Raw genomic sequence first — 17,441 nt, 5'->3', positions numbered from 1 at the left:
CATTCGCTGAGCACATCGTCCGTTGAGGCTTTGTCTTTGATGTATTTATGGATCTTGGATGTTTCATCCTGGACAGTGGCTCTCACACTCACTAGTCCTCTGCCTCCTTCCTTACGGCTTATGTACAGTCTCAGGGTGCTGGATTTGGGGTGGAACCCTCCATGCATGGTTAGTAGCTTCCGAGTCTTGACATCCGTGTCAAGACTCGCACTAATTGGCCACGCCCACGTTAGTTTTAGTTAGCATTAGCCTTAACGCGCCTGAATCACTGTGCAGAACTTGACTGAAGGCTGCAGTCAATTAGTGATTCAGTCATTTGATTCAGCGATTCAAGTGATATTCAACCAGGAACGCGTCTTCACTGGCCGTCCTGGAGCTGAACTTTAAGTTAGACCCTTATCTCAACTGGGAAATGTCCAGAGGATCCCCATCCTTGACAAATCCAGCATGTTCAGTGACAAAATAAGAGAATCTCCACTGCAGTTGCATCTGCTGACGTTTCACTCTGATTAAAAGTAGCTGAACGAAAAGCCAACGTGTTTCTAATACAATAAGGTTTGCTTACACCTTTTGTTCCTCCTCTGGCTTCATTTCAGACACTTCATAGATACAGAAAACAACTCATTTTGAGTCCGCTTCCATGAAAGAACACTTACTCATTTGATGCACTCGCTGATTAGAAAATAGATCCCAATCGGGAACGGTCACCAGCTGATTTCTCTGCTGCATTTCTAATCGGAATGCCCGTTTTTTAAATTTTTTTTAGCTACAAACAAGAATGTGCTGGCACACATGAGCAAACTGTGCATGAATGTGACCGTAAGGTTGCATGTTTATTCTCTGGTGTCTATAAGACGCAAACGTTGTTGCAGCAGGAAAGCTGGGGAGAGGCGCGCGCGTGGGAGGAGGTGGATGGATGAGTCGAGGGAGACGGAGAGATGGACGGATGGAAGAAAAGAGCATATGGAGAGCTGTGGATGAGCATTAGGAGCCCATAAAAACAGCTCATTAAGAAGTTCAATCTGTTCATCGGAGAGAGAGATGGGAAGGAAGAGAAGCGAGACAGAGGGGGGAGAGAGGAAACCAGGGGACTGTTGATAGCAGGGGAGGTTGGCAGGTTTTAACTGTGAACTGACAAAGCTGAGAACACACACAAAAACATACTGTCGGCACATATGTGCAAGCACGCACTCACACACACACACACGCGCGCGCGCGCAAACACACCTGGCCACATTAATCTTCTGAAACAGGCGAACAAAAATCCACCTGATCCCCTTGAAACTACTTGTGTGAGTCTGCATGTGTTACTTTTGGTGAGTGAGGTTTAATTGTTTATGTATAAATTTAACTTGTTTTCAATGGAACGAAGGCCCTCGACGATTCCAGGTAACGCAACCTGTCGTGGCAATTACTTCATCTGGTAGGAGGTTGCACTTACACTGGAGCGACAGCTCCAGGGCCTGCACCAGTCGTTATACTCCTTTATAGGATAAATCTAGCGAGCAGGTGCTGCACCACATATTTTTTTTTTTTTTTTTTTTTTTTTTTTTTTTTACAAATGAGGTGTGATATTGACATCATTTGTACCTGTATCATTATCTCACCTCTCCTCATGTGTTGTGACTTGTTACATCTCTTTGTTTTCTGGCACAAGAGATCGGAGACACATTTGGTGTCACATTCTCTCATCAAGTCCTGTTATCGGGATTTTTCAAATGCAAAAAAAAAAAAATTAAAAAAAATACGTAATTCGTCATTCTGCGTTTCTGCTCAGAACCAAAGAGAACGGCTTCGAGCGAGACGGCGCCATCCACCCAGACGTCCACCCGAGCAAACGGCCCTGCACCATGAGCCCCGCCCAGCGTTTCAGTCCGTCCAACGGACTCTCCTACCAACCCAACGGGCTGCCCCACCCGGGACCCCTTCCTCCGCAGCACTACAGGCTAGACGACATGGCCATCGCCCATCATTACCGTGACACGTACAGACACCCAGCCTCCAATCACAGAGAAATCCGAGAGCGAGCCAGGCCTATTGGTAAGGATGGTTTTGTTTTTGTTTTGTTTGTTTTTTGGTTTGCTGAATTTTTTTTGGTTTTTGTCTCCTTGTTTATATAACTTTATATCATAGACACAACATGCTGGTACACCACGAGTGGCCGGCTTTCACAACACTGCCGTCTATGAACAGATCCAGAGCATTTATAGTACATTCAGTCGAATCGTGTAGAGATTCTAGTTCATTGTATTAACTGGTACATTCGTAAATTTAGCATGTCGGATTGCTGTTTTCCTTTCTCCGGGACGGTTGGTGTCAAAAGGCGTAAATAAATAATGTCATTTATAATCTGCAAACAGGTTGGTAAAAAACAAATCATCCCTCACACCTGGTTTGTACCTGTGCTTCTCAAGACAGAGGCGTCCGTCTGCACGCGGTCAGTAGGGAGCATGCTGGGCAGTCATGCACACCCCTATTTCTGTAAATGTCCGCATGGAGTGCGACTGCTGCTCAGTAGCATATTCATATTCATTTTTATGGAGACTATGCATATAAACGCATAGGAAATAATTATTGCATACAGATAAAAAAATGGCCAAAAAGCACAAGGTCAAGCTGCGTAGCTTAAGCCGTATCAGGAATGAACTGTGTTCTTTTTTTCTGCTACCACTTGTTGAATACATACGGATTTGATCTGCAGCGACATCCACTGCAGATGTCGCTGCATAAAGGTAAACCCGAGTCGTGAGCCAGTTTGTCCTCAACCACGTCTTCATCTGGCGCGCTTGTTTTCTTGTGCCCCGTCGGCTCAGCTTTACCCGCCCGTCTGCTGGCCGAGTCGCGGAACAAAGAAACTGTAATTGAATTTAGACGTCTGAAAGTATTTTAGACTCGGCACATCATAAACGCGAAGAAATAATGGATGCCGATCAAAATAATTTAAAAAAACTACCTCTTGTTTTTGTGCTTTTGAGTTTCCCGCAGCCTTACATGCTTTGTGTTGCTCTGCAAAGCAACACAAAGCATGCCGTGCTTCGTGTTGCATAAATGAAAAATGTCAATTTATGCAACATTTTTTCTTCTCTGATTAGGAAACCTTTTACTGAGCTTTGTAAAAGTTTTTTTTTTTACCTGATTAAAATAAAGGTAATTTAGATAATTCAATATACTATTCCACTAAAGCCAAAGTTCATTTATTGAGAAACCTGGTCCTCGGGGGTTTTACTGTCATGTATGTTATAGGCGTGTCTCTGCTCAAGTCAAATGATGGTGCTTGTTTCTTAGCATCTCTGCAGATTCCTCCTGCTGATTTGAATCTGATTGATGACAAAATGAAAATCTCTAGAAGTTTGATACTAGTTTAGGTTTGACTAAATCTTAATGAAAGTTAATGACTGATAGACCTCTGATGCTGTCCTACTTCTTTTTCAACTAAGAAGTAGGACATGAATAAAAAAACAACATAATAAAGACATTTTCTGCATACAAGCTAAAACTGGGAAAAGTATTACTTAAAAGCCTAAACCTTGGCAGATGTCTAAGGAAACATCAACAGCCCTTCTGTCCAGGATTTTATGTTTATAAACTGTAATTTATGCAAAAGAATTGTCGTCGCGGATTTCCTAGAAGGAGCTTGTTCTACTGCCTTTATACATTAAGTAAATCCTCTTTCTTAGCCGTGTTTTTACCTGCGATTGCAAATAGAAATTACACGTGATTTTAAGCATTTTGACGCATCTCTAGCAACAACTGAAGAGTGGACGTAAAATTGTCTTCAGCGTTCAGATTACGCTTCCTCTTTAAGTCCTGCCTGTGGCTTCTTGGTATTTTTGCACTATTTAGACTTCATTCGTCAGAATCACATGCTTTTAGTCGTGTGGTCAGAGAGATCATGTTACTGTTTAATGAAGGGCTACAACTGGCCTCAGTGTTAAAACTGCCTCTGTTGCTCAGATGAAAGACTGTTATTCCCGCTTCCCAGAAAAAACCCAGTTTATGTCTACTGGAGGACAAAAATGCAGAGCTGCAGCCACTATTGCTACATTTTAACGTCGTGTTTTAATACGAGAGACTTTTTTTTTTTTTCTGCATATGCCAAGTTGTGATGAAGCTGTAAAGGACTCTTTTCTAAATATAGGAGAGACATTTACCATGTCTCCAGCCGGTGATGGATGTTAACTGGACGAGAAGTTCAGTCATTTGCCCTCGGGGTGCTGGAGAGATATGGAGACCGCAAAGAAAGGAGGGCAGGGAGGAAAAATGGATGCAGAGAGGGGGGCATAAAAGAGGGACAAAATGAAAAATGGAGAAATGATAGAAGGAGAATGACGAAGTAATGTTACATCAATTGTTGCTCTTAGTTGTAGTGACTCTTTTTCTCTGTTTCCATTTGGGTTTTTTTTTTTTACCTTTTTTTTTTTTTTTGTTACTGCAGGTATGCATGCAGGGAGCAGGCAGGAAGAGGTGATCGACCACAGACTGACAGACAGAGAATGGGCTGAGGAGTGGAAGCACCTTGACCATGTAAGAAAAGTAATAACATTTTTATTACTATTCTTTCTTTGTAAGTAACATTTGATAGTGTTTGTCATGTCGTAGTAAAACATTTATCCCACTGGACTGTGGATCAGAGAGCTGTATTATTATTATTATTATTATTATTATTATTATTATTATTATTATTAATGTGTTTGTTGTGCCTTGTTTATTCGTAAAAAAATATATATATATATATTACCAAGTAAAAAAAAAAAGTAGGTTAATAATGTCGTCTGCTGAAGATAGGAGTTAGGAATCTTTATTTTTTATTTGCTATCAGTAACATAAATTATTGATTTTGCAGGTATGTTCAGACTCACATTACATTTTTGCAGCTTGCAGATATTGTGCGTCGTTTATATTTTATGGCATTTGTTTATTTTCTAGAAGTGAAACCAGCACAAAATGAAAAGACTGAAAATATGCTAACACTCCTCGTTGTTAATCTAATGTTTTGCATGAGGGGTTGATACTCAATATGCTTTTTCACATTTTTGTCACATTATTACGACAAACTGGGTTTGTCACATGAAATCATGCTGTATAGACAGTAAATAGTGATTACGTGTAATGTCATCGCTTGTTACACCTTATTAAATAGATTATAGAGCAATATCTCGAGTTTTGGACATCTCGTGAGGCGCTGCGTAGTCCTACCAAGACGTGGCTGTACATCTAAACTGACAGGCCGGGTGAGGAGAGCATTAATCAGGACAGAAGCGGAAACTCTGACAGAGTTGCAGATATCCCCTTCTCGGGAGGGAGAGGCTTGCAACGGGACCACTACTAGTCGTCCACTCCACACATCTGGTCTGAATGAAAGTGTGGTGGTATAAAGAAAGTGGCAGTTTGCTGCAAGCCATGCAGGGGCCCAGCAAACATGTGAAAGTCAGTGCTCTGATCAGAGGAGACCAACTCGGTACATTTGGCCAGCATGCGAAAAGCTGAGGTTGAAAACCAGCAGCGAGTGTCAACCTGAATACACAACACCGTGGTGGCCGTAGGGAGTCGTGGGGTTTTGTTTTCATTTGAGCGGGGAAGCTGATTAGAGGTGATGGGGAGAAGAACGGGACTAATTTCAGTTCTTGAAGGCAGCCTGTCAGAGGACGCAGCACCGTCCAGCAGGACATCGAGTGTAAAGCACACAACGTCGGATGGGCAATGGGAAGATTTCGATCCAGATATGCTGATGTGTTGAGGGCCCAGTCGAGGTCCAGACATGAATCCAACTGAGAATCTGTGGCATTTATGAACTTAGTGTTCATAAATGTTCTCCATCCAGCTGACTGAGCCCGGGTTATTATGAGAAGCTAAATGGACAAACATTTCAGTCTCTACCTTTAAAACGCTGCTAGAATCTGAATACAGCACAAAAGAATCCAAACCACAGTCTTCAAACCTCTGATAGTAAACAATTAGTTCTTCATGGACCCTTCAGTTCTCTTTTAGAAATATCCCCCTATGTTTGTATTCTTTTTATCCAGGTTCTGCTGGAGGTTTCTTCCTGTTAAAGGGAAGCTTTTCCTCTCCACTGTCACGACATGCATGCTTAGAACGAGGGATTTCTGCTTCAATGACTTGATAGATTCTAATTAGGTAGAAAATGTTTTAAATTCATTTGAATAACGAACTGATTTTTCCACACTTTTTGATAACCACGATCAAGTGGAACGTAAAGCCTGAATGGATTGAAATGACTTGTTTTTGTAAAGTGTCTTGATATTACATATTCAACTGAGTTGAGTTCAAATCTAGAACATATATTGATCTTTTTGTTCTTAACATGGCAAAATTGTGAAAATGTAACGTTTGAAAGGCACTGTAATTCTTGTAGAAGCTTTCTACTTGCGTATCACCATTTTAAATATAGTAACTGTTCAGATTTTTTATTTACTTACTGATTTACTTACCGTGACATAAATACGTCACGGGCCACCTGAAGTGAAAAAAAAATAAATAAATAAATAGTTGACAATAAAAACATAACGATACACCTTTCCAAAACTGCATCTCAGCTGTTTGTGAGCTGAACCGTGCCTTTGTTTCTATGTGTCAACCCAGCGCTTTGTCTTGTCTTTTGTCCTGCCCAGCTGCTGAACTGCATCATGGACATGGTGGAGAAAACGAGGCGCTCGCTGACGGTGCTGCGGAGGTGCCAGGAGGCCGACCGCGAGGAGCTCAACTATTGGATTAGGCGTTACAGCGACGCCGAGGAGCTGAAGAAGGGGGCGTCCAGCGGGCAGTCGAGGCAGCAGAGCCCTGCAGCACAGGAAAATGCAACGTCAGGTGAAAAACAAATCACAGGTTCCAAAGCTTTTACCAAAACAGAGCCTACAAAGGATCTCATTCTGTGGGCTTTAAATTCGAAGCATGTTTTTGTTGCTTTAATACAAATAAATGTGCTTGGTACTGTATTACTGCTTTGCTTTTTAAGAGTTTAATTATTTAATGGTTTACTTGTCAACTTTGTTGTCTTCATCAACAAATAAACAGTAAAAAGTATCACCAAAAAAAAAAGAAAAAATCCACATTGTTTGTTGGACAATCTTTTCACAGTATGAGATTCATCTTCCTTGTTTCCTCTGCAGAAATTCACAGGGAGCTTCTGCACCGGCCCGTGTCTGGTTATGTCCCAGAAGAGATCTGGAAAAAGGCTGGTGAGCACCACTTCCACGCTTAACTCTTTACTGCTTACAAGACCTCGACTTTGATCAAATCAAGGCTGGATTTATTTATTTTTTTTCCACTTTGATGGAGAGTGAGTGTAGGTTGACGAAACGTACCGGTTTAAATGTCAGTGCAGACCTGGAAGAACTCTAAGAGAAATGTTGCGTACCCCCTTTAGTGCAAGTTGAGCAAAATTCCTTTATGGTGCGCGTTGATTTAAAAGTTTCCCATTTCTCCTAGTTTTGGATGCACTTTGTTAATGGTGTATTCACTCAGAAAGGGTAATGCTCAACCATTACTGTGAGTGATGTTCAGCGTCTCGGTTAGGGAATCTGATATTATAATGTCAGTCATTGTTTGTTTTAAATCTGGTGCCAGTGTGATAATAGAGGTTGACCAAGACAACTACATAGATTAGATTACATTATACACATAGATTACATACATTAGATTACATGCACAACAGTTTCTGAAGTTTTGCTCTTAAAATGAACAAAACATTCAGATTTAGGTAGACAGAGAAGCATTAAATAGGGAACGATTCAACTTTTTATTGTTATTACTCTTAAGTTTTAAGTTCTTGGAATACCTAAGGTAGATACTTAGTATGGAACTGGTTACTGCCAAACATGTAGAAATAGATTCTATAAGGTTAGTATATTTTGGACTCTGACTGCTTGTTTAACTCATACAGTCTTTGCGGTTCCTCAGTGAGTCGTAATATCAACCGTTTGTGGTTTTCAGCTGCTGTGGTCTTTCTGCTTCAAGGTCCAACATGTTCTTTGCTCAGAGACAGTTTTTGACAGAGCTGTGGGAATGATTTGTTGTTTGAGCTACTGTTGTCTTTCTATCATCCTGAAACAGTCTGCTTATACTCCTTTGAACTCTGAACTTTGAACTCTGTTCAAACCACTGGTGTTGGATTGTTGTTTTTTCTTCTTTTTTTGGTAGTGATTAATATCCCAGCAGGTCAGCAGTTCCTCAGTTTATCAGACCATGTCTGTCTTTTGAGTTGCTTGCACGAGATTGGTCGAATTGGTATTTGATGGCGAGCAATTGAACTGGCGATGCTAATAAAGAGCCGACGAGTCTGTGGGATTATAAAATCCCATTAAGTTGCATTGTAAAGAGGAGCTTATGGCGTCATTATGTCGTATAAAAGTGACACAGAAATGATCCCCAATGGCAGGACGAGGAGAAGAACTGTGTTACAAGAACCTTTTCCTTATTTCACCTAATGGAAACTGTAGAAAACTGTATCAACCTGTGGAGAAAAGAAGAAGTAATAAAGGTGTATCTAATCGACGCTTATGAGTGTGTACACTCACTGACATGGCTGCCTTGAAGAACTGGAAGGAGTCCACTTGGTATTCAGCGTCAGTGATAGATTATATGTGCCTTTTAAAGTTGCTGGAGAAAAGAAATTGCCCCCCTTGCTTGACCATGCATGATGTGTGTGATACTCAGAACAAGTAATATGCATTTAAATTGAATTGAGTAACACCGCTGGAGCTCCTACTGCTCTCCAGGACTCTCCCTTTCCCTCTCCGGCTTTGATCGATCTTCCATCTCAGGCATTCGGCGTGTAATCACGATTCAATGCACAAGGCTTATATCTCTAGGTGCCAGAGCAATTTTTATGACTTCAGTCAGCACAGTAGGTTAAAGACAAAACCACCCTGGTTTAAATGTTTTCTTCAATCAGATTGGGGAAAAACGTATATAGAAAAGTACACATTTCGTGTCACATCGACAACATTTTGCACGTACGATACATCTGTAACATGTACAAATAAGGCAACTCAACCATTTAATAAAATATAAAGCTGTTTGTATACATATATATATATATATATATATATATATATATATATATATATATATATATATATATATATATATATATATATATACACACATATATAAACAGGCTTGCTATTTTTCATTCACCCTTTTTCTGAGGAGAAACTGATATAAATGTAACCCAGAGAGAATTGCAAAAAAAAATAAAAGATTTCAAAAGACATCATGCCATTGTATTAAAAAAAAAAAAAGATTTTTTTTTTTAATACAATGGCGAGCAGTCGTGAATACATCTGTTTGAAACAGGCAAATGTTTACAGTTAGTGATAAATATTCAAGCACCTTGCACGGTTTCCTACCACTTCTCCCACTTCCCCTTCACCGCGTGGGCCTCTGGGATCACAATGGAAATGCATAATTTAAATGTAAATTGGCCGATTTGCATACACAATTAGTCAAGTTACAGGCATGACGGGAACAAACACAAAAAGCCCTCCTTTTGCTTTGACAGGGTTCTGTCGTTTAATATCCACACTCAAGGTCATTCTTTGCTCTAAACAAATGTAAAATAACACACTGGGAAAGCCTGAAAGCGCTGTGTTATTATCTGGAATGAAATGACTTGTTCTTTTGTGTGTTTTTGGGGGGGGTGGAGGGTTTCACCTAAACATAAAAGATGCATGTTTAGTTTGCTTCTTAAATAAGATATCTATTGTCAACTTTATCATAAAACATTGACATTTAGAGGCTATAGAATGTGATGCAAGAAAATCTGCTTATTTATTCAACATATATTTGGTGCTGTCAGTAAAGATGTGTAAAACTCCCAAAATAGATGAACCTTTTAGAGAAAACAAAAAAAAAACATTCTTTAATTTGACTAAGCTTGGCTACTGCGTTGATTTGGTCATACTTTTGGGATTGTTGTCCCTCTAGATCTATTTTCCATTTTTATTTGTGACGATCTCTTGGACTCTAAGCAAAGTTACCACCTTGTGATGAGAAACAGGCATCGTAGTTCCTCTATTGTTTTCCAACTATCTGGTGAAACACATTTTTCCAGAGTCTCAGTGAAGTTTACCAAACTCCACACATTTACATTTTTACAGTAGGATGTACAAGGTTTAAAAAATACTTCAAAACTACACACTAAAACAAAATAAAAAATAATACAGGTGTCTAATTTTTAGGACTTTGTTTGGGGTTTTTTTTTTTCTAATAGTGCTGCTAAAATTTTAATTCTACATTTCAAGGCTTTTCTTACACGTATTTCTGAATGAACACTGAATGGCATTCTCTCTTCCAGGTGACTTCTAGATCGACAAGAGTAAACATTTCGTAGATAACATCATAAAATTTGAACTTGCGTTATCTGACACATTCATTTTTAAAGCAAAAAAAAAAAAAAAAAAAAATCCAAAGAAACGCAAGAAACTCACCTGTTTCCAAACTCCTTCCAGAAGAGGCGGTGAACGAGGTCAAGCGACAGGCCATGTCTGAGCTGCAGAAGGCCGTGTCGGAGGCCGAGCGAAAGGCTCACGAGATGATCAGCAGCGAGCGGGCGAAGATGGAGCGCACGGTAGCTGAGGCCAAACGTCAGGCGGCCGAGGACGCGCTCTCCATCATCAACCAGCAGGAGGACTCCAGCGAGGTACCTGTAACCCTTCGGTTCAGTCTGGCGCTTGTGGATACGCCGTCGAATTCTGTCTCGATGCATTTCTGCTCCAGAGGCTTTCAAATAAGACGGCTGATAGGACTTTCTTATATACGGCGGGGGGGGGGGAATCTGCATGATTCCTTCAGGAGAATCTGATGAAACATCTTTTGCAAAGGTCAAATATGCCCAGCTTTAAATGTTCTTTTCAGTCAGGATATAGCAGGAGAGTAAAATACAGGCATCGGCTGTTTTAATTTCCCTCCGTCTTCTTTGTTTCACGCCAGAATGCAAAGGACGTTGTTTCTAATTCAGCTGAGCGGGAGTAAGGAAAGCGGCCCTCCTTTGCTAATGACCACTGGAGACCTTGAGGTTTTAATCAGTTAAGTGAGAGGGAAATATGGCTCACGTCTGACATTAATTGGTGGAGTGATGCTTGTGAAAGAGAAGCGTCTCGGGGGAGAACTTTTAGAGGTTGCGTGTAACTCTGCTCTCCCATTTCCTGTGGATGTACAGCAACCCCGAAATGCTTCCAAGACATCTAGGAGGTCTTTGTGTCGAAAGAAAAGACTTCTAGATCTACTTTTGCTGTCTTGTACATATAAGCGCACAGGCATGTTTCATTTTATATAGAGTTTCACAAACCACAGTTTATGTGTTTTTATTGTAATTTTGCTTTCCCAAATCTCACTTTTGTGTTTTCTCATATTGTGTTTTCAAATAGAAAGCTGATGTGTGACCCACTCTGAGTTTATACTTTATTAGTGCTGTAGAATGGATTAAGACCACTTAGACTGGATGAATGGTTTCTCTGAACATCAGCTTCCAAGTCTTGCCACAAATCTCCAATGGATATAGGTCTGGACTTTGACTAGACCAATATAGCCCTTCTATGCTTGATCTACAATAGGGTTAATGTTTATTTAGCGATTATTAATAAGTGATCGCTGTGGTAGATTACAGCTGTTCAACACAGTAACCAGATATATTTGCTGTAGTATTCAGAAGTTCATCAGCACAAACACACAAATATCTGAGTAATTATGAACCTACAGTTTCACTAATATGTGTTTTTTTTTTTTCCTTCTCCGTATGTCCATCAGAGCTGCTGGAACTGTGGTCGTAAGGCCAGCGAGACGTGCAGCGGCTGCAACACGGCGCGTTACTGCGGCTCCTTCTGCCAGCACAAGGACTGGGAGAAGCACCACCATGTCTGCGGTCAGACCCTCCAGGCCCAGCAGCAGCAGCAGCAGCAGCAGCAGTCCAGCCAGCAGCAAGGAGGAGCTCCGGGCTCAGAGACTCCCGCTCCCATCAGCTCGTCAGCCTGCACTCCGAGCAGCGGCACCGGAAGTCCGGCTGCGACCCCGCCTGCCGCCACCCCGCGCTCGTCCACCCCCAGCACCCCGTCCTCCTCCGCCCTCGACGGCACGCCTCGCTAGGAAAGCTTCCCGTGTTCTTCAGTTGGTTCTTAAAACCCACAAACAGCATGACTTGTCCTCATCTTGACATTGCCTTGCAAAGATTCCGAGAAAACGCGGCTCGCGGACGCGGACGGCGGCGCTTCTGTCTGACTTGCAACGTGGTTGAAGGAGGAGGAAGACGAGGTCCATAATCAGGTCATATTGACTTGCCATGACTTTAAGGAAACACAAAGATATTCTTTGTTTTGAATGAATGAATTTAAAATTAACATCCTTTTATCGCTACACTTCTTTACTCTTGTTGTTTGTCGTTGTACCTGTCGTTGTCAATGTCGTCATTGTAGCTCGTCTTACTTTCCCTTGTAAATATGAAAAGACTGGTAGGAGGAACTCAAGGCCTCCCCTTTACAAAGGTTTTATTTTTAATGCTTCAGTTAAGCTTTATTTCCTCTTGGTTCCAGACCTTACACCTAAGTTAACTTTACATACAGAGCAGATTGACCAAAGTGGTCAATGCTCACTGCAAATGAAGAGATTAGATTTTAATACAGGCTGATGAATAAATAAGGGATGGACTGAACCTCTGGCTTGCAGACCCAGCCGCCAAGAAATGGGCAGATGTGCAGCAGATTGCAAGTCGAGCCAGCTGTTCAGGCGGCATTATTTCCCTCTCACTTGTCGTAATATCCAGGTCAGTGGGCTGTGAAATCCGAATCCGAGTCCCCCCGAAGGACGCAAAAGGAAGACTTCTTGGACAGAATGCAAAAACTTTGCCCACAGCGCGCGCACACACTCACACAGGACGCACGGCGAAACGTCGCGCGTGCACGCTCGCCCGGTTACAAAAGCTCTTTAACAACCAGAAAATGAGGTTATCATCTCACCTGCGAGACTGTCAGACATCTTCGATGGCAGCCGCTGGGCGGCTCAGACCTGGAAACCCAACAGTGCGCAGACACGCTCCTCCTCTCTCAACTTTTCTCCATGCTTTTTATTCATTTTCTGTAGATGTCACGCTGTTAAGCTTCCCGTCCTGTGGCGTCACTAATGGTTATTTATTGAATATGTGTTGGACACTTGTGACAATGCATAGTACCTGGGGAAAAAAAAGTCACAGTTCAAACTCGTCATAATTCCATCTCTAGCTAGAGCAAAAAGAGATAAAAAAAAAAAGAGAAGTGTTACCTTTTTTAAGCTGCTTTTCTATTCTGTGTGTAGATGGTAGACTCTTTGTAGCTTCATGAATTTTTTTCCCCCACACCCCAAGAAAAGACACAATATTATATCTCAGAGCTGCTACTTAATTTTGACCCAGATCTTGTCTGAGAACTAGCATGTTGCGTGGAATGCTAAGCTAAATGTTTTGTACAAGGGACATACAATGTTGGGAAAATGTATTTGCCCCTTTCAGATTTCTTCAACATTTTAGTTTTTGTTTTTTTTTGTTACACCTAAATGTTAAGATCAGAATGGATTGCTTTTTGAGATTTTTTAGCCTACTTCATGTTGTCAGACAGGTGCTATTTAAGTGATTCCCTGTCTGGCAGAAATCATCCCTGGCTAAAGAGATTGAATTCAGATTTTTAAAAAATTGAATTTTTGTATTTACTCAGGATATCATTGTCTGATCGTGATCTAAAATATTTAGGAAACAAAAAAGCAAAAACAGGAGAAATCTGTCATAGGACAAGCACCTTTTCACGGCACTGTACATATATGTATTTGCACTGTCATGGAAATTATTTTGGCATGCTTCTTTTCAACATGTTGGAGCCATAATTCATCAGAAATTTTGTAATCTGTATCAGCATTGTCACGCTTTTTATATTATGTTGAATTGATGCAGTTTTAACACATAAACACATCAAATTCATTTTTTTCCCTATTTAACATTCTAAGAATAGCACCCAAAATGTTTTTATTTAAAAAGCTACACGCTGTGCATGTACATTACTGAAGATTTGTTAAATATTTGTTTTTTAGAAAAAATGCAAAACAACCCAAAAAAATGACAAAATACACAAAAAAAAGTATTCTAACAAAGTGATTTTCCAAATGCAGAGGTGTAGACTTCGATTGACAGCTTTAACACTGCAAAGCACCAGGTCTCTCACACACACACACACGCACACACACATACACACACACACACACAGTATTACTACACAAGTTCAACATGAAACACCAAAAACAGCCAAAGACTGAAACCAAGGACCAAAATCCTGATGTAAACATGTTTTAAAAGGAGGTTTGTCCACTTACGTGTTATTTCAATATCATAAATTAAATTTTTTTTTTAAGCCTTTGTGAATCTCAACTGTACCCATAATGGGAGAAAAAAGGAGGAAATACAACAAAAACTATCACATTTTACCAGGAGCAATAATACAGAATGTGACATAGTAAACATTTTGTTGAAGAATCGAGGTTAATTTTTCACTTCATGTTAGAGATGCACCGACCAGAATGGCCAATTTCCCCAGTCTCTCCCAGCTTTGTTGTACAAATATTAATTTTAGCCAATTCCAGTCTCTCTTTAATAACTACAGTATAGGCAACATTTAAGATGTTGTCTAGACTTACTGTCTCAAGCCATTAATAATTTATTTAAGGCGATATCAATGTTGTCTCTGAATAGTAAAGCAAAAATTAAGTGGCTACACATTTCACATTTAAGCTATCTTCCACAACTTATATAGCGCTAAATATAAACTAACTTTTTGAAATGACTTTCCAAATCCAGCATCTTCCAATACAGACAGAGGTCGAAAGCTGAAAAAGATTATTTCTGAGCCTTCCTGTTATCTGCTGAACATTCTACTCTCCTGAAGCCTGAATGACTTGCATATAAACCTTACCAGTTGTAGAAAATAAGTATTTTTGAGTCTTCTTTTTCTCAGTAATATCTCCACTGTCTGCACCACCAGATAGCACTGTATTTTCCGGACTATAGAGCGCACCATACTATAAGCCACACCTACAAATTTTTTGGGAAAAAAATTGAAACGTACATATATAAGCTGCACCGGGCTAGAAGCCTCTGGTATTTCCGCCACACTCAGTTTTCCATAAGGACCCAGCAGAGGGCAGCAGAAGTATGAATCCTAATAAATCTACTGGATTTATTAAGGACGCAGCCCTCCTTCTCCACAGCCGAACCATGATTTCGTTCACGCTGAGCTGACGTGCAGCGGCTTCATTTCCATCCTGTACTGCCAGATCGATGGCCCTCAACTTAAAAGCTGCATCATATGAGTTTGAAAACATTTCTCCATCGTGCCTGCTACTAGCTTGTGTTTGTTCTAAATGAAAATCAGCACTTTCTTCTTTGATTTCTAATTTTGACTTCCAATGATTCACTTCCTGCTAAAGAGCCCCCCCTGGTGGTTGAAGAAAAATCCACAGAAAAGCTGCACCGGGCTGTAAGCCGCATGGTTCAAAGGGTGGGACAAAATGAGCGGCTTATAGTCCGAAAAATACGGTACTTATGTTTGGTGCATTCAGGGATCAGGAAAGATATCATAATTTTGAAATTTACCCATCAGGACCTACTGAGTTGATGGTCTGACAGTTTCTCGGTGCATCTCTAGATCTAGTGTCCTTGTCGGCTTAAATTTTTAAGTTTTCACAATGTGAACGTAAAGCTGGACTTTTAGACCACTATCATTTGCATTTTCCTCCCCAAGTAGTTTATTTCAAATACAGGATTAAAACGATGACACTTTGTTGTAAATGTTCAATATAAGTAAAACAAACCTCCCATTTGCATTAGAAGAGCACTTACCCTGACATACTCAAAGGTTCTTCACCCCAAAACACCTTGGTGCTATACAGAAGCGTGTTACAAAAAAAAAAAATTCTGACCTCAAGAAACAAGTGGAGGCCCACACAAATGTTTTGGGGCACTTTGATCCCTCCAGAGTTTCTTGTTTCTTTCCTCATGTCAAAATTTAACACCTGCACTCTTGAATTTGAAGGGTCACGTAGTCCAAAAAGGTGTCCAAGTCCCGACTTCTCAGAAGCTGCGACAAGACAGCCAAGCTGTTGGAAAACATTACAACAAATGACGAATATCTTCATTCTTCTATCAGGGCAAAAAATCTGAGTTAAAAGACAAAGAAATAAAAAAAGAAAATAAACTAGTAGTCAACAATTCTTTGAGAAGCTCTATTTTACCTGTATTCCCTTCTCTAGCTGTGCTTTGCTACAAATTTCTATGTGGCAAACAAGTTTGTCTCACTCTACCTCTTAGAGCACGATAAGAGCATCAGTTGTGGCACTGATACTGGTCTAGTCTAAACCAAATGGACACAAGAGAACAGGAAAAATAAAAATCCAAAGTCGAAGCTCATACAGCTGCAAAACCATATCACTACTTGGTAACAATGCAGACCTCATAAATAAATGAAACATAAATGAATAGAAATAAGAAAAAAAAGGAAAAAAAAAAGCTTTTGTTATGTTCCTTTAAACCTTTGAGTACACCAAGAGTTTGAAATGTTTGAACAAATCTAAAAGTGTGTGCAAATTTTAAAGAAAATTGTTGTTTCTTATGTTGATGATATATAAAGTAAGATCACAGAGGAGAAATGTATCTCTTGTTCTTCTTTTCATCCCTCTTTTCTCCTTTTGTCTGTTGTGAAGACATGCAGATGTGCTCGTCGAACCTGTCAGCCGGGGAATATACACAAAAAGGCAAATCTTGTGGAAAAAAAAAAGAAGGAAAAATTAATAAATCAAAACTAAAATATAAAAATGAACGCCATTGATTTGGACTTGCCTATTATTTAAACTTCCTAGGAAATACGGAAACGATGCAGGGGCTGCGTAGCATTAACCAGAGGCAATGAGTTGAACTTCAAGGGGAGGGGGAGGCTTTTCCTGGTCTGTTGGCAAAATGTAAAAAGGAAAAAAAAAAAAAAAAGTTCAAATAATTTGAAGTCGTTGTGCAATACTTTATTAAGATATAAAAACCACAGGTTAGTGGTAGGCTGACACATGGTGGTTTCTGAACCACTTAGTCAGTGTCTTCTAGAGAGCTTTCCAGTCTACTATGTCAGAACTGTGGTTTCTTGTTGATTTCATTCTTTTGATTTATCAATTTTGATTCTTTTCATTTTTTTGGGCTGTAAACTATGGTCTGTCAGTCTGTGAAACTTTGCAGTATAATTCTGGTATTGTTGTTCTCTTTACAGTGTAATAAATATGTTCATTCTTGCCCATAGACTTGAGACTTCTTTGTGTTCTTTGCATTTTGCTCTGATGATATTAACACAATCAAAAAAGCATGAAAACATTTAAATGTCTAGCGTTAAAAATACTTACTAATATTTTTATAAGCATGGTTCTACGGATAG

At 40.1% G+C, this 17,441-nt stretch overlaps 1 protein-coding gene across 1 annotated transcript in view; it reads left to right on the top strand.

Annotated features, from left to right (window-relative positions):
• Nucleotides 1-17,310, top strand: part of runx1t1 (RUNX1 partner transcriptional co-repressor 1) — a 72,915-nt gene extending 55,605 nt beyond the window's left edge. The window contains exons 6-11 of the mRNA XM_088010237.1: nt 1,778-2,040; nt 4,436-4,533; nt 6,630-6,825; nt 7,128-7,196; nt 10,470-10,660; nt 11,767-17,310. Coding sequence (XP_087866363.1) covers nt 1,778-2,040; nt 4,436-4,533; nt 6,630-6,825; nt 7,128-7,196; nt 10,470-10,660; nt 11,767-12,102 — 1,153 coding nt within the window. The 3' untranslated portion in view covers nt 12,103-17,310. The remainder of the gene's footprint in view (nt 1-1,777; nt 2,041-4,435; nt 4,534-6,629; nt 6,826-7,127; nt 7,197-10,469; nt 10,661-11,766) is intronic.
• The last annotated feature ends 131 nt before the right edge of the window (nt 17,311-17,441 follow it).

Source organism: Poecilia mexicana, unplaced genomic scaffold (assembly GCF_051168715.1).
Source record: "Poecilia mexicana isolate PSO_F unplaced genomic scaffold, ASM5116871v1 scaffold_11, whole genome shotgun sequence".
Classification (NCBI taxonomy): Eukaryota; Metazoa; Chordata; class Actinopteri; order Cyprinodontiformes; family Poeciliidae; genus Poecilia; species Poecilia mexicana.
The sequence above is the reverse complement of the archived record's forward strand: the minus strand, read 5'-3'. Positions and strand labels throughout refer to the sequence as shown.